The sequence below is a fragment of the Carya illinoinensis genome, chromosome 8 (assembly GCF_018687715.1).
Source record: "Carya illinoinensis cultivar Pawnee chromosome 8, C.illinoinensisPawnee_v1, whole genome shotgun sequence".
NCBI classification, from domain to species: Eukaryota; Viridiplantae; Streptophyta; class Magnoliopsida; order Fagales; family Juglandaceae; genus Carya; species Carya illinoinensis.
The window spans coordinates 33,270,448-33,292,759 of record NC_056759.1 but is presented as its reverse complement, the minus strand read 5'-3'; the positions used below and the strand labels follow the sequence as shown (position 1 = coordinate 33,292,759).

At 35.5% G+C, this 22,312-nt stretch overlaps 2 protein-coding genes and 1 non-coding gene across 3 annotated transcripts; 2 read left to right on the top strand and 1 right to left on the bottom strand.

Moving 5' to 3' along the window:
* The first annotated feature begins 1,434 nt into the window (after positions 1–1,434).
* LOC122318847 (galactinol synthase 2-like) lies at positions 1,435–3,724 on the top strand. The gene is made up of 4 exons (XM_043136541.1): positions 1,435–2,006; positions 2,541–2,861; positions 2,943–3,077; positions 3,180–3,724. The coding sequence occupies exons 1-4, from the start codon at positions 1,689–1,691 to the stop codon at positions 3,411–3,413; spliced, it is 1,008 nt and encodes a 335-aa protein (XP_042992475.1). The 5' UTR covers positions 1,435–1,688; the 3' UTR covers positions 3,414–3,724.
* Positions 3,725–4,143: 419 nt separating this feature from the next.
* Positions 4,144–9,655, bottom strand: LOC122318848 (trafficking protein particle complex subunit 4-like). The gene is made up of 3 exons (XM_043136542.1): positions 9,501–9,655; positions 8,826–8,994; positions 4,144–4,568 (listed from the first exon to the last, which is right to left on the bottom strand). Exons 1-3 carry the CDS (start codon positions 9,558–9,560, stop codon positions 4,372–4,374), a joined length of 426 nt encoding a protein of 141 aa, XP_042992476.1. The 5' UTR covers positions 9,561–9,655; the 3' UTR covers positions 4,144–4,371.
* A 30-nt stretch (positions 9,656–9,685) lies between these two features.
* On the top strand, positions 9,686–9,759 carry TRNAI-AAU. Its single transcript has one exon. It is a non-coding gene; the product is annotated as a tRNA-Ile (tRNA).
* Positions 9,760–22,312: the final 12,553 nt, after the last annotated feature.

Here is a 22,312-nt window from a genome sequence, read left to right as displayed (position 1 = left end):
GAAGTTCGTGGGAGTTTCGCGTGTAGCAGCGGTTAGAAGCCACTGGCTCTGCAGTTATTTGGGCAATTTTTAAATTTTATTATATATAAATATAGTCAGGTATTAATATGTATATTAATATTTATTTATTTATATTTAAAATTTAAATTAATATTATTTTTAATAAAATCTACTTTTTCATCAATCACATCACATTAATATACAGATTAATACATAATTATACTTATAACTATATTTTTTCAAAATCTTTTTTGCTAATTGTTTGTTTAATTGAGGTTTTTTTTATAAAATTTATTAAATATTTAATGTTATGGTACAAGCCATTCCAACATATTACGTGTCGGTTTTTAAACTTGCCAAAGGCTTACTGCAAGTAATAACTAAAGTGATCACAAAATACATTAGATTAGTTAAAAAATTGTGAGTAAAACAAAAGGCATTGGAGGTTTGGGATTTATGAATTTGGAAAATTTTATTAAAGCACTAATTGTCACAATTATGGAGCAAAAATCTTACAGAAATGAGAACTTCTGTTTGTTAGGCTTGAGCATCAACCATCATATGCATGGAGGTCTATTTAGGAGGCTAAATATTTATTACAAGAAAGTATGATACGGAGAATTGGTAATGACAAATCAATGTCTATATGAAAAGATATGTGGATTCCCAAGCCATGGACTTTTGTAGTTGAAACTGTTGCTCGTCTACCTATATCAATGAAAGTATAGGATTTGATTGATGTTGATAAATGGAAGTAAAAGTCTGATATGGTAAGAGATAATTTTACTGATATTGATGTTGAAGCCATATTACAGATCTCTCTTGGTATGCTTTATGGTGAGGATAAACACATATATGACAGTTTGCACAGTCAAACTTTAAGACCAATTGGTGCATTTTTTTTTTTTAATTCTCATTATAAATTCTTAAATTGGTGCATGTTGTCTCTCTCTCTCTCTCTCTCTCCCAATTTTGCCGATTTCATTTCCAATTTTATCCATTTTCATTGATACCCATTTCGGCAATTATATTAAGATCAAATTTGACTCATTTAACAAATTTTTTACTTTATTCTCTACATTTATTATCCTATCCTTTCGTACACCGCCCAATTTTCTTAAATTTCTCTCTCACCGTTGGATGATCAAAATTCTTTTTCTCTCTCTCTGAGATAAGTAATTAATTTACTGCAATTTAAAAAGTAACGTCGTGAGCTGTCATCAAGGGTAGAATTAGAACTTTAGAACCACTTTAGTCTAAACAACGCTGTTTAATTGGTAGCACGCAACCACGAGCTCTACCTTACCGACAAGTCAAAAGAACAAATATATTTAATATTTATTATTTAATTACCATAATCTTCAACATTATACCTAATCAAATCAACCCAAAATCCTATATAAACCCCCACCACCCCAAGCTCCAAGTCATCCACACAAAACATCCATCTCACTCACTTCAAACCTTTTCTTCTCAAACACATTTTCTCATCGTCCAAACAAACAAAAAGATTTTCTTTTCTCAACTCCAAAACCTCATCCTCAACACCCTTTTTCTTCCTTTCCCTAGAAAAATAAACTGTTTTCTTCCTGACCAAACACTCTAAAAGCTAGCGGCCTTCTGATCAAATCCGTTCACCCGTTCTTTGTTCATATCATCCTTAATTTCTCCAAAAAAACCAACTTCAAATGGCTCCTGACATCACCACCGCCGGGCTTATAACCAAGGCTGCCAGCATGCCCAGCAGGGCATACGTTACGTTCTTGGCCGGCAACGGGGACTACGTGAAAGGTGTGGTCGGGTTGGCAAAGGGCCTGAGAAAGGCGAAGACAAAGTACCCACTGGTGGTGGCAATCTTACCGGACGTGCCCGAGGAGCACCGTGACATTCTGGTGTCTCAGGGTTGCATAGTGAAGGAGATTGAGCCGGTTTATCCACCTGAGAACCAAACCCAGTTTGCCATGGCATATTACGTTATCAATTACTCCAAGCTTCGTATTTGGGAGGTATGTATGCTTTAATTTGCTAGTAGTAATTCATTTTCTAATTTATGTCACTGCTAGTTAGTTTGCGTGTGGGGTTGGGACACGTGCTCCGGGGTTTCAAGCGCCTGTGCTCTGTTCTAAATAAGGCTTGGTTTGATCTCAAATAAAAGTAGACTAGTCGGCTCGGTTCCTCTTCCAGATATTGTGGAAAAAGCTTTTTCTAGAAACATATCCATTTGAATCTTCTGAGTCTCTCTCTTCATTTGAAAATGAAGCCAAGCTTATCTTTCGTCAGCTTGTGCAACCAAATAATGCTTCATACTTCTGCTTGGACTACCTTTTAACTTTTTCTTATACATGCTGTTCCTGTGAAAGTGTTCACGAAATTGACAGAGAATATTGTCTGCCAAAACTAAAATATTCATGACGGTGACCTACTTTTTTTTGTAAAGGAAATGAAATTTATTGTTTTTCTTTTTCTGTCCTACCTGCATGATTTTCAATATCTTTGTAAGTGGTGCTTATTTTGATGTTTTGCTACGATGGAAATTGCAGTTTGTGGAGTACAGCAAGATGATCTACCTAGACGGAGACATTCAAGTTTTTGAGAATATAGATCACCTCTTTGATCTCCCAGACAACTATTTCTATGCAGTGATGGATTGCTTCTGTGAGAAAACATGGAGCCACAGTCCACAACACAAGGTTGGCTACTGCCAGCAGTGCCCAGACAAGGTCAAGTGGCCTGCTAAGTTAGGCCCCAAGCCTCCCCTCTACTTCAATGCTGGCATGTTTGTGTATGAACCCAACATGACCACATACCATGACCTCCTCAGGACACTCAAAACTACCCCGCCTACCCCTTTTGCTGAGCAGGTAATTCTCGAAACTGCAGGAGTATTTTTTAGTCAACCAAATCAATTATTTGACCCAAAAATATATTTATGATTCTTGCAGGACTTTCTGAACATGTTCTTTAGGGATGTTTACAAGCCGATCCCTCCAGTTTACAACCTTGTCCTGGCCTTGATGTGGCGCCATCCAGAAAACATCGAGCTTGACAAGGTCAAAGTTGTTCACTACTGTGCTGCTGTGAGTATCCACGTTTTTTTTTTCAATCCCAGAGTTTTGTATACACTCCTGTTGTTTCTAGGTATGACGGTCTTCTAATGGTGAATTTGGTTGGTTTTTTAGGGGTCAAAGCCATGGAGGTATACTGGCGAGGAACAGAACATGGACAGGGAAGACATCGAGATGCTGGTGAAGAAATGGTGGGATATATACAACGATGAGTCATTGGACTACAAGAATACTGTGCCTGCAGGAGAGGGTAAAGCAGGGGATGAGCAGAAGAACCTGCAAGCATTTTTGGCGGCACTTTTCGTGGCTGGTGTCGTTAACTACGTTTCAGCCCCATCCGCCGCTTAGTGCTCGTAGGTTTTGTTTATGAAAAAAAAAATGCGGGGTACATAGTAGTACTCGGTACAGGCTTTTACATGTTGGGTTTTGTTTAGTTGAAGGGTTGGTTTTGGTCTTTCTGTTTTTTAAGTGGAAGACCTTCCTATAAATGTAAATGATATTGTATCGGTTGGTTTTGGTCTTCTTTATTTTTAAGTAGAGACCTTCCTATTATTTTTCATTAGGATTGTTAAGGACTTTTGGGTCCTCCTTGCCATTCCTTGGCCATTGTTTGGATTTCTTCATATTTTCTATTTTATCAATACAAATATTTAAGTATATGTGATGTTGCTCTCTCTATCTCTCTCTCTCTCTCTCTAAGTATTCATCGTTCTTTGTTCTTCTGAACGTTAATTGCAGATTTGATGACAATGCCGTGACAAGTATGATAGAGATAATTAAAATATGAGCATATCACGTAAAGAGAAAATAAAAGAAAATAGACTTTTGTGAAGGTAGGATTCATCATAATGCAAACATCATGAAGGGTAGGGCTATGCTAAAAACATCCGTTTGTTAAGGGTATATACCATTTCCAATTTTCTTATTCGAGCTGAATTTATACCCATCGAGGGTCATCAAGTGAGTGTAAGGAAAGAACCTATCTCCATGTTTGTCTTTGCAGAGAAGTTTGAAGCATATTTGTAACTCCCAAGTTCAACTCAATTGCAAAATTGTGAAGTCCAAAGCACAGTCCAGATTCCAGAAACTCCAGTAGGAAGAAACTCTCTTCATCATCAACTAAATCATTTTCACATGCTTAATCGTCTAGGATTTTCTTTAAGTACAAAATCATCCAGAAATTATGATTGCTTAGAAGTATAAAAATATCTTATTACATTAAACTATAACATAATACTGCTCTGGAAATGTACATCGGAGTATAACAGCAAACAACACTCAGGTCAAATGCAAGTTCCAAAGCGGATCATCGGCCTGACAAGGCAACACGATCCTTCTGTATTGCTTGTGTCAAGTGAATATCAAAAAGCTCACACCTTATGGGCATCTCCATCTCATAGAAGGGATTCTTCAAGACGTAATCTATGTACAATTCATAAATGACTTTGAGAAGACTTTCCATTTGCTGTGTCCCTGGCTCAGAGACCACAAAGAACTTTGTCCCTGCCAAGAACGTAATTATTCTTTCAGTCAATATTTTGCAGAAAAGAAGATCAAATACTAGCTAAAAGAAACTCTGGTTAACTATTACTTCTAAATGGTATTAGACACTCCTGAAACCCAGGTAATCGTTCACATAAAGAGCATTTCCACCCAGTGGCAATATTGTAAAATCCATAAAGCAGAGTCGTGTGCCCCAGGTAAAAGCAAGAGCAGCACATTCTAACATAGAAGCAGATGAATCTTCAACAAATTAAATGTTCTTATCATTCAGCTCAAAAACAACTAAACTCAAATTTCCCATGTTCTGAATATCCGCAAAACTCTCATATTCCCTTAATTCAAAATCTGCTGCATAAAATAGCGAGTCAGCTTTGTATATTATGCTTTGGAAGCATGGAATTCTGGGTGCCAAAGGTTCCTGAGGGTGGTATCGACAGCCAGTTTTGGCTGGTTTTTTTCTTTTAATAGGTAAAATAATATTTCATTGATAGAAATGAAGACATAGGCCAAGTAAACAGGAGGTATACAAAGAGAACACCTAGCTACAAATTAAGAAATGGTAATGGATACAAGGAAATTATGAAAGCTAGCCCCATTAAATTAATGACAGTAGCCTGAGAAAATACAGTGTTGAAGAAAAATCTCTTAATCTTGTCCAAGGAATGCTCCTGATCTTCAGAACACCGGCCATTTCTCTCCATCCAGAGGCACCGCATAAGACATAGAGGAATCGTTTTCCACATAGGGCGTTACCCAGAAGACATCTCCAACACTTCAAAATGTCCAACAACTTCGGGTAATTATCCATGCCACTCCAGGCCTGTTGAAGATGTCATCCCACAATAACTTGGCCACCTTGCAATGTAATGGTAAATGATCCACTAAGGGTGTAAATTTTAACCGGTAAACCGGAAAACCGGACCGGACCGGACCGGTTGTGCCGGTTTTGAACCGGTCCGGTCCGGAACCGGTTTCATAAAATGAAAAACCGGCCGGAACCGGTCCGGTTTCGGTTCCGGCCATTTTTAGACCGGACCGGCCCGGCCCGGACCGGTACTATTTAATATTTGTATATTTTTTTATTTATTTAATGTTATATGTTATATATTTTATATTATATATAATTTTTTATATATAATATATAATAATATAAATTATAATTATATATAAGATAGTGTTATTTTAATTTATAAAATAAAAGTTTAATCTCAAACATGAAAATTTAATTGATCATATGCTTTAAATATATAATATTATAAATATATATTATTTATTAATAACATTTTATCATAGATTCATAAGAAGTAAGAACCTAAAAAGAAAGAAAATCACTCAAATATTATTACTAAATTTTAATGGCCTAATACACTTAAAACTCTTTATATTTTTTTTGATAAGTACATAAGACATTAGTAGATAAATATAAATTATATATATTAGCATATAATTTATATAAAGCCATACCAAATCTATACTAATAGCATAAATTTTTTACATAACACTTTTTTTTTTTTGCATAGCAGTCTTTTTATATAGTAGTTTTTTTTTTAAGTAGAATTTTTTGACATAGCTGTTTTTTTTTTTTTTTTTTTTTTATAAACAGATTTTTTTTATAATAAATATATATTTTATTAAAACCGGAAAACCGGACCGGAAACTGGTAAAACCGGAATACCGGTTTAGGAGGGTAATCGATGCGTAATCGGTTTTGAAAAATGTAAAACCGGTGCCTACCGGTTCGGTCCTAGATTTTGTCTAAAACCGGACCGAACCGGACCCGTTACACCCCTATGATCCACAGTTTCCCCATTTCGCTTACACAAATAACACTAATCCACAACAATAAGACCATGTTTCCTCAGGTTATCAACGGTAAGGATTTTCCCAAGGGAAGCATTCCGACCAAAGAAAGCTATTTTGGGAGGTACCTTACATCTCCAAATGATCTTCCAAGGAAATAATTGCTATGTTAAACTGATTGATCCTTGTAAAGATCAAACCATGAATCTCCTAGTCCCAGCATGAGTCCAGAACACCCTATCCTCCATGAGATTACCAATATTCATAGCATTCGTAGCATACATCATGACATTACTAATATTCATAGCATACAACAAGCTGAAAATATCAGCAATGGTTCCTAATTCCCAATCCTGAGCCATTTTAAAGCCTTGTTTGGATACCAAGGTATTCTCAGGTACTCTCAGATATTCTTAAATATTTCATTCCCAAATATCACTCAAACACAAAACGCTTTTAAATTTTAAATTTCTAACTTTTTCATCTAATCATTCTCTAATTATTACAAATTTCCCAAACTTCCAAACATAACACACAAAACAATTTTTTTTTTTCAGATATCAAAACAAAAATAATATTAAGAAATTATATCCAAAAAGTTGTTGAACTTTATAATATTTTTATTCAACATTTTCTCTCTCCTTTCCCAAAACTCAATAAATCATGTTGACTCAAACTACTTCACTACTATTTACAAATATTCTGAGATATTCCAAGTGAATGAGCCTTAACAAAACAGATGTTCCACTATGATCCCAGAAACACCACCCCCCCCCCCCCCCCCCCCCCCCCCAAAAAAAAAAACACAAAACCCAAAACCTCTCATACTTAGAATCAACAAAATCACAAAACCTCCTCCTGATGATACTGCCACAACCACTTCTCAAGAAAGACCTTATTATAGGTCCTCATACACCCAAATCCTCCACAAGAGATTGTGAAGCAAACCTTGGCCCAACTAACAAGGTGGAACTTGACTTCATCCCCAATTCCTCCACGAAGAAAAGCATGGAAGACCTTGGATGAGTTATTGCCAACAGATTTCTTGATGATTAAATTAGGATGAAAGGAATGGTAGTGGTCGGCACCATAATGAAAAGAAGCAAAATTTGGATGAAATTATTGGACCAAAATAAAAACCTCTTCCTCACTTCCACAACCAAAGTTATTATGGGCTTCCTAAAGAAGGTCAGTAATACCAAAACTGTAATCCATTTGACTGAAGGGATGGGAACCATCACTAGATGCGTTGCAACCAAGAAGCACAAAAGCATAAAAGGCAGGCCAACTGCCAACCTGAAGGCGAGAAAGTTATAATTGGATTACCTTGGAATCATTGTAGATTACAAAAACTTCTCCATCCCAACCAATGTGTGATCCCATTCACCACCTCTTACACTAAATAAGGGGGATTACAAAGAAAATATGGATTTAATGAAATTCAATGAGGAAGTTAATCTAACAGCATAAAATCTAATGGAAAAAACCATCCCTTACACCTGTTTCCATATTTTCAAGTTCATTAACTCATTATGTTCTCTAAATGAGCTGCACTCACCAACCTGTCTTTTGACTCTCTCATTGCTAATCTCCCTGGCAATTCCTTCACTACATCCACCCTGCCCATCTTTTGCTGTTCATATAGAGGCCACACAACCATTGACATGCCACCACACAAGGCCTTAAGCATTGATTTCCACCTTGAGTGGCAGGAACTTGTCCCCCGATCTGTGACAAAGTACCTCCACCAGCAGAGTCCATTGCTTCAACCTATCGTTAGAGCTAACAAATAATAATGAAAAAAAAACACTCCATGGTCCTTTTCAAGAAAACCCTTGGCAAGAATTTATCCAAATCAGATTTGCTGTTTTATATGACATACTTTTACCCATAGGATGATTTTTTCAAACATATGGCATCCTCCCCCTTATCCATTGGAGGCTCACAACAGGGGGCTAGCCTCTCCCCAAAAAATTATCCCTAGTCTTCATTAACATTTGAGATGACCAAGTGCAACAACAGGTACCATCAGATTCTATAATGCTTCTTCCTAAAACTAAGTTTTTGTAGGTTAAAACAATGAAAAAAATAAAATACTTGGCATAATTGGGTAACTAAAGATAAGCAAAAGTACCAGTCCCCACTCATATGAGGCTTACTAGACATGCAAGACTTAGACCAGAATAAATATCTCCAGGTTCATGCATGCATAAAATTTTCATCTTGAAATTTCCTAGATCACAACCTCAGCAAAACTTGAGATGACACAACACTAATAACATAAACTTAAACCAGTAACTAACACACACGTAGGTGATCGGATGAGGCTTGAGAGATTACCAACACGTTATTGCATGACGAGTTATTGAGTTCTTGTATATAATTAACACCTACTATAAAACAGCCTTAATAATTGCAATTGTTTGATCCGTTGTATGTTGTTAAATCAAAATTTACCGGTAAGTGATTGGAAGCAATGGAGATCAAATGTATCCGCTTCAAGGAGCTCAATCCCTGAACAACCTACTACTGGCGATAACTGCTGAGAGATTGCATGCATCGAGTGCCATAAACTCGCCACCCTCAAACTATCATTAGTGTCCATCCGCCCAGCAGATCCATAATCCTAATTGTCAAGCGTGCAGGTGTGCACAAACAAATTTCATCAAACAAACCGCATTCCGCATAAAAAAATTTTTTTATTTCTTTATTTTTTATATGAAATATTAAACAAACGCAAGGCTTGAAAATACATAATATGAAATAGTTTCCATGGAAAACCGAAAATTTTCCTGGAAAGAACCAAAGCGACCACTCTTTCACTAGAAAAAGGTCCCAAGGAAAATTGGAAGTTTTCTTCGACACACGCACACAGACACACATACACATAATCCCCATCTATCTTGGTAGCTGGAAAAAAAATTGAAAGAGACAAAATAAATTATTCCTTAATCTAAGAATTCTAAACAATTTGATTCGAACTCATACAACTTAAAGGCTAGTCTTTCTCACTACTACCCATTTTCTTCAAGAGATTTTCTTTTTTAAAAAAGAAATATTTTGTCCCGAAACAAATAGAAAACAATATCCAAGTCTAGCGTGTGACAAAGAGAGAAACAGAAAGGAACCGACCTTGTAGAAGATCAAGCCACCAGACTTATTGATGATGTAGAGGCTATAAATTGCCGCCATTTCGAGGGAATCCGGAGAGAGAGAATACTGAAGAAAAGGATGAACAGAAAGAGACTCATCAATGAACTAAGAATGCAAAATGGAAGATATGAAGATTTCAATATATATTAAAAGAAGAGTAATGTGGCCTATTAGCTCAGTTGGTTAGAGCGTCGTGCTAATAACGCGAAGGTCGCAGGTTCGAGACCTGCATGGGCCATTTTTCAGTCTTCTTCTAGTTAATTTCAATTCTTCTTAAAACGATGTCTTTTCTTTTCCACCTTAAAGCTTTCTTTAACACAATTTTTTTTCCGTCCGATTGGCTTCCAGAAAAATGGAGAAAAGTACCATTTAACCAAGATATTTCTTCTCTAATAGGTTAATTTTCTCCACAATGAATTGATTTGTATGATGCTTAGTTCAGAATCTTGTTCCATTACTTCAGTTGTTGGTTCATCATCATTAATTCAGCTGGTCTTCATAAAAATTTGCATTCCTACTATCTAATTCTTCATGCTTATTCTTCATCTAACTGTAAATGATTTGGAAAATCAAATAATTCCAAAGAAAACAAATCCGAACTTGTTATACTCCGCTTGAACTCTAATTATAAGAGCATATATGTTTTGTCTACTATGCTGTGCGACTGCTGTCTTTACTAATTAAGTTTTTTCCCCTCTACCACATCTCCATGAATAATAGTAATGAGTTCAACCAAATACCCAATCCAAAATTTAGGTGACAAGATATGTTAATCTGGTGGGCATAGCAATGGCATTGTGTTGCATCGATGTTTTTTTGCCATATATATTTATAGTGAAGAAGACAAAATAAAAGTAAGATTAGACGAGCGCGTGCGCGCGCGCACATATATATATTAATGAAAATGGATAATACTTATCCACTGACAAACGCCACCGATGGTTACTGATCGAATTTCTTTTTAACTTAATGATTAAATACGTGTCTTTTAATGATGTTGTATCTAAAAAAAAAATGTTTAAGAGTGTAAAAAAATATATGAAAAAGGTCATTTGACCTTATTGGTTACATCCATCGACTCTCATGCTATTTGTTAGTATAGCACGATCCATGAAAATATTACGTGTCAGTTTTCAATTAGCAGGTGTAAAAATAGGGCTTTGGACTAAATAGGACTAATTTCATCAATTATAATATTTTTAAGAACGCCATTAAAGTGATAAAAATAAAAGAGTAACGATATACATAATTTATTATACAACTAAATTTTAAACAAGTGGCGCTTGTGTATGTTCTTAAATTCAACTATTTTTAGGAAGTTGTAGCGTTACATTAGTTAATTGTAAAATATTTGTACAAATATTATTATTAAAAAAATAAATGAGTGAAAAAAATAATAAATTCTTTTTTTATTAAATAGTTGATTCCAACGATATTTTAGCTCTCACTTATTTAATAAATATTTAAATATGTAGCGTTACATTAGCTCTCACTTATGTCGGATGAATACATTGGAAACAACCAATTAATCCTTAATATCATACTAGGGGAGTTACAAATAAACAATAAATCCACCCCAAGTACAAAGGAAAAAAAAGACTAACCAAAGAAGATGAAAAAACTCTATACAAAAAACCAGCAGCAACAAACTAAAATAAACAATATACCTATTTCAAGTAAACAAACTAAACCAACGTAATTGCAACGTAAAAATACTCCCCATTTATTCTCTAAGATTTGGTCGTCCCAAATAATCAATTCTCATCAATCCCCTCGCTTGAGGCAAGTCATTTGAATTCCTGTGTGTACAATCAATTCCTTCCTCCTCCAATCTTGCCTGAAAATCCGCCACTTTATTTCTTTTGTGAAACTGATGGGTCACCAGATACTAAAAAATCTGGATAACTTCCATAAGGTCCTCTCAAAAACCTCATAAATATCATACCGTACAATAACATTTCCTCAACCATTTCACTACAAACATAGTCATAATCTATATGCACCTTTCTTAAACCAAGCTCCCTACAAATCTTTAGACCATGAATTAAAGTACAAAGCTCCGCTTCATTATTAGTACCATAATAATAATAATAAATTCAAAACTAAAATAAAAGATGCATTTTATAAAGAAAAATTCTACTCATTATTCTCACACCACACACTACACATAATTTTTTTAATTTTTTTCTTTTACCAAATGCATAGTATATGGATGTTAAGTAGAAGAACTTAATTAGTTTAAGCAGAATAAAATAAAAGAAATTAAAAATATATAAAAATAAATGTGGCGTATGATATGGGAAAGGAAAATACTAGTGGAGTCAATCAAACTTACCTTTCATGTACTTTAATTTTTTTTACTTAATGGGTGGGGAGTGACTATTAGTAAAATTGCATATTTTTTATTTATTTATTTTTCTTAAAGATTAAGAATGTCAAAAGAAAAATAACAAAAGATTTATAAATTGCGATACATCTAATAATAAATACTGGGTAGCCTACTAGCATATTCTATGTAAAAATATAAATAGTAAAACTCTTTTACAAAAATTACAAAAGCAAAAAGTTCATAAACCTTATTTTCAACTTTATAGTGTTTCTTCATTGCCTGGGGGGCCTCACCCGGCTTGGCCGGGCCTACAACCTTTCCTTAGTTGTTCTGTTAAAAAAGAAAATTAAAGGAATTTTTAATATATTTATTTTCCTTATTTTATTTTATCAACAGTATCCCAACTTTGAACAATTATGAATGAAAATTATGAAAACTTATATGTGTGTTTGTCAATTACTATTATAGTAAAATTGTAATTTTAAAGAAAAAAATGATAATATTTTTTTCATCATCTCTAATATAACATTCAATGATTAAAAAATTATTTATTATTTATTAGTTATTTATCAATCCTTTCATGTTATATCGTGGGATCATGAAAACCACTACAACATAATTTCTTTTTAGGGACGAGTATTTTTGTTCCAAGAAATTTCTATTTTATCCCTGAAATTAATTTGGGACGAAAATAATTCCACCTCCAATCTGTCCCAAAATTCCGTGCCAAAGAGCATTTTGGGTCAAAATTCAAAATTTGGTCACAAAAGATTTCCTTTGGGCTGAAATTTGTGCAACCTGCTTGAAAATTGTTGGAGATTTTTTTTATGAAATGTTTTTCGTCTCTAATGTGTTCAAATGCCAACAATAACATTCAAACATAATTTTTGGGACGAAATTTCATTATCCCTATTAATTATTTGAACCTCAATAATAATAATAATAATGATAATAATAATTTGATCCCCAAAACTTTAAGCAAATAGATATTGTAATTTTATGTTTATTTTTACAACTGAACATTTTATTATTAAAACTTAAGACAAATAATAAACATTCGAATGGTTTTTAAGCCAAATTTGAATGGTTTCACTTTTTAGATTCAAATGTAGTTTTTTCCCGTTCCATCGTTGACAATAAGAAAGAATCTATTATATAGAAATACAACAAGACAATTAATTATGAAAGCAAATATAAATAAATTCTCATAAATACAAGCCCATTATCCCAATAACATCAGCAATAACAAAGCTATAAAATTGTATGTTAATAAGAAACAAAGACACACAAATCACTTCATTCGAATCCATCGGGTTGATAGCATGACCTTCACTCTTCTTGCATGAAACTCATCTCATCTACCACTCGCTTAATCTCCTAGTGCTTAGCTCTATTCTCAGCCCAAACAAGTGTTCCTGCAAACAAAAAATAAAATAAAAAATCCCTAATTTAACAATTGAACTCTAAGTCTATATCCTCTTTGACCGAATTTCTTTCCATATAATAAATCACAAATTTTTGCAAATTAAGCAACCGAATGTTGAATAATGCAAAGAGAACATTGATGTCATACAATTCACCAGACATCATATAAATGATGGATGGATCATGGGATAACATTAAGCTATGAGTCTGTTTATTCTAAGTGAATGTTGTACATGGCCTAGGTTCAGGCATTTCATCAAATAGTTTGTCTATGCTAGTAGCCATAGAACTTGTTTGAATAGGCAATTAGGCCAAGTACTAATAGATGAAGAAAGTGAAAATAAAGCATATTATTTGATGCAGTACTTATCATTGTGCATGTTATGTTCAAAATCTCCAGGTTGTTACTAGCAATCTAACAAATTAATTTATAAACGTGAGGAGTAAGATAAAATGTTATATCCTACCAGAATTTCATGCATAAAACTTCTTCACATCTTTACAACTTGGATGATGGAGCATATAGTTTGTACGGGAGTGAGTAGCAATAACGTAACAGCAGTTGCAGTAGAAGCTATTTTCCAAGGAGTGCCGAACTAATCATGTTTCAAGGTAGCCTTCCAAGTATGCTTAGTGTCGTTATAGAATGCATTCAAACCTAAAAAAAAAAAAAAAACAACAAAAGTAGTGTTTCAGCCAGAATATACAACATTCGTGCCTAGATTATTGAGGAAAGATGCCACGACATTGCTCTTGGGAAGCCCATTAATGATGATTCTTTTTCTAATAAGTAAATCAGCGTCTTTGGGAGTGTTGATTAGGAAATTCAATAGCACAATGTAGTCTATAAAATGTAAATCATGTGGATAATGACATTGTTCAAATGCTATGACATTTCGATAAGTAGTCTCTGTCGAATTAGACAGGATCATGCATGGAATTTCAAACGTTATGTTGGTGAATTTCAGGTCAAGTAATCATTTGCTTGAGCTCACCTTAAACTTCACTCCAGCCTCGTCCAACTAGCTTACAGTATATAAATGATCAACTCTAGCCAAATCATTACTTTCATGTGGTGACAATAGCTTTTGGGATTATGGAAGTAAAAATGCTTTGGTCAAATCAACAAAGTGTTGAATTGGTTGCACTTCAAGATTTCCAGGAAATTCCTGATCTTTAAAGTACTCAAAGATCTTAATTGCAAGCGAATTGAACAAGGATGCTCATCATCAAGTGCATATGCAAGGCTGAATAGTATCTCAAGAACAAATAAAGGAAGTTGATTTTCAAGTAACTGCAAGTCCAATATGATTCCCTTCTAGGATATTGGGTTTAACAGTATATGGTTCTCACGAATAACACTACTTGATCCTTGGAACCGTATTCTGTAGAAAAATTCAATAATAAAGATCTCATCCACCAAAATTAGTTTCATAAAATCGTCACTGCTAAACTTAATGGTTTCTGCATAACAACTACGCACACTTTCTTCATGCATCTTTATGGTGTTTACTAAAATCTCCACATTGAAGTCAATCCACTACAGGAATTTCTTAAAAATTTCAATTTCAACTTTTCCATGGTTTCTAATCTTTTGCTCCCATGGTGGAAAGGCCCCATCGATATAACTTGAGGAGTATAGACTTCCTCATTCAATTTGCGAAGATAAGTTGGAATCCTGTAGATACAACAATTGTTTGATGATAAGGGTAGCTCCAAGCTTTTAGCCATTTCTTTGATGATAAGGGTGGCCAACTGATCATGATCTCTATGTTGATTTTCATTTCCATTACTCAAAGTGTTTGCAGCTTTCTGATCCAATTGATGAATTTTAGCATGATTTTGATTTCCATTTATGATGGAAGTAGTAGTTGCCACTTTTTGTTGAATTTCTTTACCACTAGTTGATTTTTCCATCTCACAATTAATTGGCTTCCAGCTCTCGACTTGCTTACACAAATTAAGAAGAGTACTTACTAAAATACAAATATATTATAAAAATATGTGCCAATTTTGTGGGAAACTTAATTAGAATACTTTAATACTAATGCTAATTTTTTTCATTTAACGGCTTTAAAAGAAAGGAATTAAAATAAGTAACCTAGTAAAGCAGCTAGGAAATAAATTAAAACCCCATTATCAATCATTCAAAGTAAATTAACCATATTATATTATATATTATTTATACCCGAATCAACAAGCAAGCCATAATAATTGAAAGAAATGACTTCCCCATGAAACGGTAAAAACAGGAGCGAAAAGACTCCCTTCTCTCTAGGGAACAAGCACGGCGAATCTGCTAGAGGGAGGTGGGAGCCTCGGCTCCTCCCTCCCTCCCCTCTCTTTTACAGTTTGTTTTTTTAGCTTTCCTTTTCCTGTGTCTGTTTCGTTTGTTTAGCTTGTTAATAAAAGCTGTTGGCCACTTCTTTGTGCGGATGGATGGCTACCACCAGGCTGGTTTCCCAAATTTCCCAGCCATATTTCACGCATATGGTTATACACGATGGAGTTTTTACATGCATATGGGTGGGGAGTGTTTACACGACGGAGGTAGAGGAACTCGGATACGTATGGTTGCGGTTTTGGGTGGTTGAAAAGCAAAGATCCTATCCGGTGTTCTTGACTGTTTCGGTTGGAAGAACGGTTTGTTGAGGGGATGCATTGGAGGGTCTACTGTGAGAGCGGGGCAGGGCGGCTTGTTCTGGGAAGGCGAAGGTTTGCTTGTGGCGTTGGGGTGAGCTTCTGCGGGATTAAGGCCTCTGTTTTATCCATGGAAAGCAGAGGATTTTTTGGATGCATGCCAATGTACATGAGGGGGTTAAGGTGTCCTTTCTGGGGCGGAGCTCAACCGCTTTTCATGGTGGATTTCTTCAGGGATGGTGGTCGGAGAAGGGGGTTGGCGACAGTGTTTAGTTGTTTCGATTTTTTGTTTTTTTGTTTTTTTTTTCAGTTCTCTCGTTTTTTTCAGTCTTGTTCCTTTTTGTGGGTTTGTGTTTTCCTCTGTTTCCTTTCAGTTTGTAATAAGAGGTCCGGTGGCTAAGCTCTTCCGTCTGGCCGGTTTTTAGGTTTTTGGTTGGTTTTGTCCGTGTTTAGGGTCTTCGGTGGCTGTATGCTTCCTGTAGCTGTTTGTTTTGGAGAAGTTTAGTCCGTTGAGGTATACGTTTGCTCTGGCATGCTTGCTACATGTTTGTTGGCTGCAGGTTTTGGCAGGATGTTGAGGGCTGCGGCCGTTATGGGTTGCAGTGATAGTGGGCGACAATGGTGGGAAGCTGCGTGGGCATTATAGTGTAGTTTGTCCTTTTTAGTTGTGTTTGTTTTTTTGTTTTGTGTGGTAGGGTTTTTTATGAGAATAATTTGAAATAGGCTATTCCCTTTCTTCTTTTGGAGGAGGAGGGTAGTGAGTCTCTGTTCTTTTTTGGAGGACGAGGGTGGAAAATTTCTCCATTCTTTGAAGGGTGGGAGTGGTATGAGTTGTTTTTCTCACAGACAAGCCGAGATGAACACCTCTGTTTTTACAGAGTCTTGTATCTCAGGAGGGCTGTGTTTTTGGAGAGTTTTCTAAAGTTTTTTAGACAGTGTCCAGCACAAGGAAATTTGTGTGTGGGGGAGCGTATAACTGATGAGTAGTTGACTTGTAATAAGGGCTTGTTCCCGGACTTATTGGTCACAGCTGTAACTTCCTTCATTCATTCATGAATTGAAGTCTATTTCAAAAAAAAAAAAAAAAAGCAAGCCATGCATCAAAATGTCAATATCCTAATAAATTAATATCTTAATACTCAAAAGGTCCAGATAGCACATATGCATGGAATTAGATCCATATATATAGACGACGGGGCTAATTAAGACTAACTTGAATTGGGTAATGTGATCATCATGATGAGATTAGATCTGTAGTCTGATGATAATTACAAAATCAAATTAATTAGTGATTAAGATAAAAGATAATTGTTGATGGTACTACTGCATGCATGGGTAAATTATTACTTTATAGAAATTAATGCAAAGAAAATATTTCGCTGTTCGACCAACAACTTCATAGATGATGAATTGATAGTCTATTTCAATGTGCTTGATTCCGCGAGAAAATTAAAAGAAGTCACTGTTGGGTTAGAGTTAATAAGCCTAAAAATATCATAAATGATTCTCAATTAGCTATAAAAATAGGAAATTATGGAACAAATTAAAAAAAGAGATCAGAAAAAGATGGTGATGGTAAATGCTGTTCTCCTTACCCAAAGGGTGGCCAACTGATCATAATCTCTATGTTGATTTCCATTTCCACTACTCAAAGTGTTTGAGCTTTTTGATCCAATTGATGAATGTAAGCATGGTTTTGATTTTCAGTGGTCTCTAAAGTAGTTGCCTCTTTTTGTTGAATTTCTTGATCATCACTTGTTAATTTTTCCATCTCATAATTAATTGGCTTCCAGCTCCCGGCCTGCTTACACAAATTAAGAAGAGTATTGACTACAATACAATTTTATTATAAAAATATGGGTCATTTTTGTGGGCAACTTCATTAGAATGCTTTAATACTAATACTAATTTTTTTCATTTAACGGCTTTAAAAGAAAGGAATTAAAATAAATACCCTACTAAAAATGTCAATATGCAACGAATTGAGTGCATTAGCTGATGAACTAACTATACATAAAAATGTCAATATCCTAATAAATTAATATCTCAATACTCAAAACAAAGGGGGTACTCCAGATAGCATATTTGCATGGAATTAGATCCATATATATAGATGATGGGGCTAATTATGACTAACTTGATTTTGGTAATTTGATCATCATCATGATGAGATTAGATCAGTTGTCTAATGATAATTACAAAATCAAAGTAATTAGTGATTTAATAAAAAAAAATTGATGGTACCACTGCATGCATAGAAATTAATGCATAAAGCAAATATTTCACAGATGATGAAGTGATAGTTGATTCTGTGAGAAAATTAAAAGAAGTTGATGTTGGGTGACAGTTAATAAGCCTAAAAATATAATAAATGATTCTCGATTAGCTATAAAAATAGGAAATTGTGGAACAAATTCAAAAAAGAGATCATAAAAAGATGGTGATGGTGAATATACTTTGAAGAGAATAACTTCTAATCGATACATCCATTAAAGGGCTGAAATTAGCCACCAATATATTCCTGCCATGTAGCCAATCCATTAAACCCAGCATGCATCCTCATCGTACCCAAAACAGATCTCTCTCCCTCCCTCGTCTCTCTCTCGTTGATTCCAGATCCCTCACCTCCCCTCACCCTCGTCTCTATCTATCTTCTAATAATAAAAAATATTTAGATACAGTGCAGCCTTGCAGTTGGTGGCCTACACGGGATGCGCTTGTGATAGAGTCTTGCGGTTGGTGGTATGCACGTGGAGCCTTTGCTCTACTTCAGGTTGTTTAAAATATGGACCCTTTTTTGGTTTGTAGAAGGTGGCGTGAGGAGAATGTGCGACGGTGTTGCTTCCAGGGTTGATGGTGGCTCACAGAGCAACGAGAAATGAGCATGGATGGTGCTCCAACGTTGTTCGCAGCAAACGAAAGGGTTTAGTAGACCTTTTTACCCTTTTCCTTTTTTTTGCTTTGCTAGGGTTGTTGGTTTGTGTGTTGCGCGCTTTATGGCCGCCGTCGGGGGCCTTGGCTCTCAGGCGCCGACTGGACGGCATTTTTGATACCGTACCGTACCGGTATTTGGTCTGGTACAAAAAATATATATATTTCTTACTGGACAAAATACTGGGTGTACCGACCGGTACCGGCCTGTATTCCGGATTCCGGCCGAAATATGAATTTCGTCCGGTACTGTCCATCTGAGCCGATGTATCTACTTATGGCAGTTTTTTAATTTAATTAACCGGTCAGGGCCATTTATGTCATTTAGCCCATTAGTCTTTAGGGTTTTAACTTTTATTCCATTTCTTCTTTCTTTAGCCGCTGTGCACCTAGAGTCTGGACTTGGAGAGTTTGGTTACTGCCTACTGGTATGATATTTTGGCATTTTGCTCCTTTTCAATTTCTCTTCTTGGTCTATTCTATTCTCTTCTTTAATCTCATTGCCTGCGCTTTGGTTTTTTTCTTCTCTCTTCTTTGATCTCGTTGCCTGCACTTTGTTTTTTTTTTCTCTCTCTTCTTGGTCTTTTCTTTTCTCTTCTTTGATCTCATTGCCAACACTTTTTTTTTTTTTTAATCTTCTTGGCCTACGCAGTACACACTTAAGTGGGAATGGCTTGTCCCATTTTACTTGCTGGTTTGCAGTTGTTTTGGTTGGCCATTCATTTCAGATTCCTGAAGATAGCGATGATGAATGTATTTCAATTTTTCAGTTTCAACTTCTTAAATTCTATTTTTTTATTAAAAAAAATCTTCATAAGAAATAAAAAAAATAACATTTCATGATTTAACTTTAGCAATCAGAATCAGCCATCTCTATCCACACGGAACATTGTTTTTTTTTTCCTTCAATTGCCCCAAAAAGAACAGAGCTTTTATTACCCACTCATAAAAAATGATAAAAGATGTTGGATAACTTGGATTAGTGAGGTGCACTAGCTAAGGCCATTCATTCATCTAACTGTTACAATGATATTTTCTCAACAAAATCAAGTCTTTGGGGGCTTAACACTAAAAATGAAAACTTAGTACAAGTAAATTATGTTAAGTTTCAGTCTATTAAGTGTTGAACACTTGAATTTGAATAAGTGTTGAATTATGAATTATTATATAAGAGTATAAAAATGTCTAGTTGTCAATCAACTAGTGCTACATCTACAACACTTGCTCCTATAAGATCAGAAGATCCAGCATGGGCCCATGCACATGCAGTGCTAGGGGCAAGAAATAATATTGAATGTTTGTATTGTAATAAAGTAATTAGAGGTGGCGGGATCACTCGGTTGAAGTATCATCTAGCTGGGATTCCAGTCAATGTAGAAGCATGTAAAAAGGTCTCTGAAGATGTAAAATGGCAAATAAAGGAGTTGCTTGATGAAATGAAAAAAAGCAAAGAGAAGAAAAGAAAAATAAGGTTAGAAATTGGAGGCGATATAGATTTAATATCTGATAATATTGATGATAGTAATAGTATGGAGGGATAGTCTCAGCTTTTAAAAAGTAAGGGGAAGTCAAGAGAATCTGGACACTAATTTTAAAAGCTGGGTAATCATGATGAGATTAGATGAGCAGTCTGATGATAATTACAAAATCAAATGAAGTGAATAAGATAAAGATAATTGATGGTACTCACGCACATACGGATAAGTTAATAGATCGAAATTAATTAAGCATCACCTCCTGTGGATGAAATTAATGCAAAGCAAACTGCATTTGGCTCTCACATATAGATAAAGTGATAGTCCATATGTAATAAATATTTGTAAGCTTAAAAATATATATAATAAAAATATCATTCATCATCTTTTAATTATCATTTTTTTTTTTGTTTCTTGATATAAAAAATAAAAAATGATTCTCAATATTATAAGCTATAAAAATAGGAGAATTATGGAACAAATTAAAAAAGAGAGAAACTTATATCATTAGTCATAACGGGGATATTGAGTCTCTCTCTCTAACCGTTTTCTCTGAAAACGACTGAGGAGAGTTTGTTAGTCCGTTGGCCTCTGCTACGGTGGAGGAAGACGGTGAGTGTCTTTGCACGTCATGGCGGGCAAAGGTGAGGAAATGGAAGAGATGACTAAGATTTGGGAGCGGTTGAAGCTGAATGAGGAAGAAAACAGGCCGATTGGAGTTGACTGTAGGCTATCGGAAAAGCTAGAAAATAAAGGGAAGAGAAGTGTAGTTGGCAAGATATGCTCGGAGAGGAAGATTGGGAGGGAAGTAGTTAGATCTACGATGGAGAAGATATGGAGGGTGGGGAGATCGATGGAGTTTCAGGACATTGGTTTTAATTGTTTTATAATCACCTTTGCATCGGAAAGGGATAAAGAGAAGGTAATGGGAGGGTGTCCTTGGCTCTTTGATCACTATCTGTTTGTTTTAAAGACTTATGATGGTGAAACACAGCCGAACCAAATAGAATTTGATAAGGAATGCTTCTGGATCCATATCCTGAACTTACCACTTAGTTGCATGACTCGGGGCATGGGAGAACAGATTGGTGGATCGGTTGGTATTGTGAAAGGAGTAGATGTGCAGGAGGATGGATTGGCGTGGGGCAAAGTCTTGAGGGTTCGGATTGAATGTGACTTAAAGAAACCTTTGGCTAGGGGAAGAACACTTGAAGTAGAGGGGAAAACAATGTGGATTCCTTTTCAATACGAAAAGCTACCTAAACTGTGTTATCACTGTGGTAGGATTGTACATGAAAAGGAGGGTTGTGTGGAAGGGACAATGAGCAAACAGAGAATAAGTAGTGGAGAAATGCAATATGGTTCCTGGTTGAGAGCTATACCAGGGAACCGTAGATGGATTGAGAGGAGATGGGAACAGAAAGACAATGAAGCTGAGAATGAGGTTTCACAAGACTCCTTTTCAGACTCAAAGAGGAATGAGCAAGTGGTTGATGATGGGAGAGGGGTAGAGGAAGCAGTTAAAAGAAGTGCAGGAGGGGATGAGCAAGAAGTGGATACTGAGGTGGAAGGGGAGAATAATTTACTTAGTAACTTGGTTGGAATGAAGGAAGGAGTGGATTGTGACAGTATGAGCCAGGGTTCAAAAGAAGTAGTTCAAATTGAGGCTTTAAGTGATTCAAATTTAAAGCTATCTGTGAAAGGTGATAACTCAGTGATGGCTATGGAGGAAGTTAGTTTTCAGAAAGAGAGCTCTTGGGGAGGAAGAAAAGGCAGTTGGAAAAGAAGAGCAAGAGCCAGACCTAATGCAGGTAATATGATTACTCTTAATCCTAAAAATAAAAGAAGTTTTGAGAGTGTGGAAGGGGTTGAGAGGGATGAGGGTGTTGTAAAGAAGGCCAAATTAAAGGAGGTTTTGCCTGTAGAAATGGAGACTGAAGGGGTACAAAATGAAAGGGTGGTGGCTGCTGAGTAGCCCCACCTGGCATTAT

Excerpts from the sequence above, each read along its gene's own strand:
- LOC122318847 (XM_043136541.1), top strand. The coding sequence starts at position 1,689 with ATGGCTCCTGACATCACCACCGCCGGGCTTATAACCAAGGCTGCCAGC. Across the intron at positions 2,007-2,540 it reads CCAAGCTTCGTATTTGGGAG|TTTGTGGAGTACAGCAAGAT; the intron begins GTATGTATGCTT and ends TGGAAATTGCAG. Across the intron at positions 2,862-2,942 it reads CTACCCCTTTTGCTGAGCAG|GACTTTCTGAACATGTTCTT; the intron begins GTAATTCTCGAA and ends TGATTCTTGCAG.
- LOC122318848 (XM_043136542.1), bottom strand. The coding sequence starts at position 9,560 with ATGGCGGCAATTTATAGCCTCTACATCATCAATAAGTCTGGTGGCTTG. Across the intron at positions 8,995-9,500 it reads GTGGCTTGATCTTCTACAAG|GATTATGGATCTGCTGGGCG; the intron begins GTCGGTTCCTTT and ends CTTGACAATTAG. Across the intron at positions 4,569-8,825 it reads TTGCTTCCAATCACTTACCG|GGACAAAGTTCTTTGTGGTC; the intron begins GTAAATTTTGAT and ends CGTTCTTGGCAG.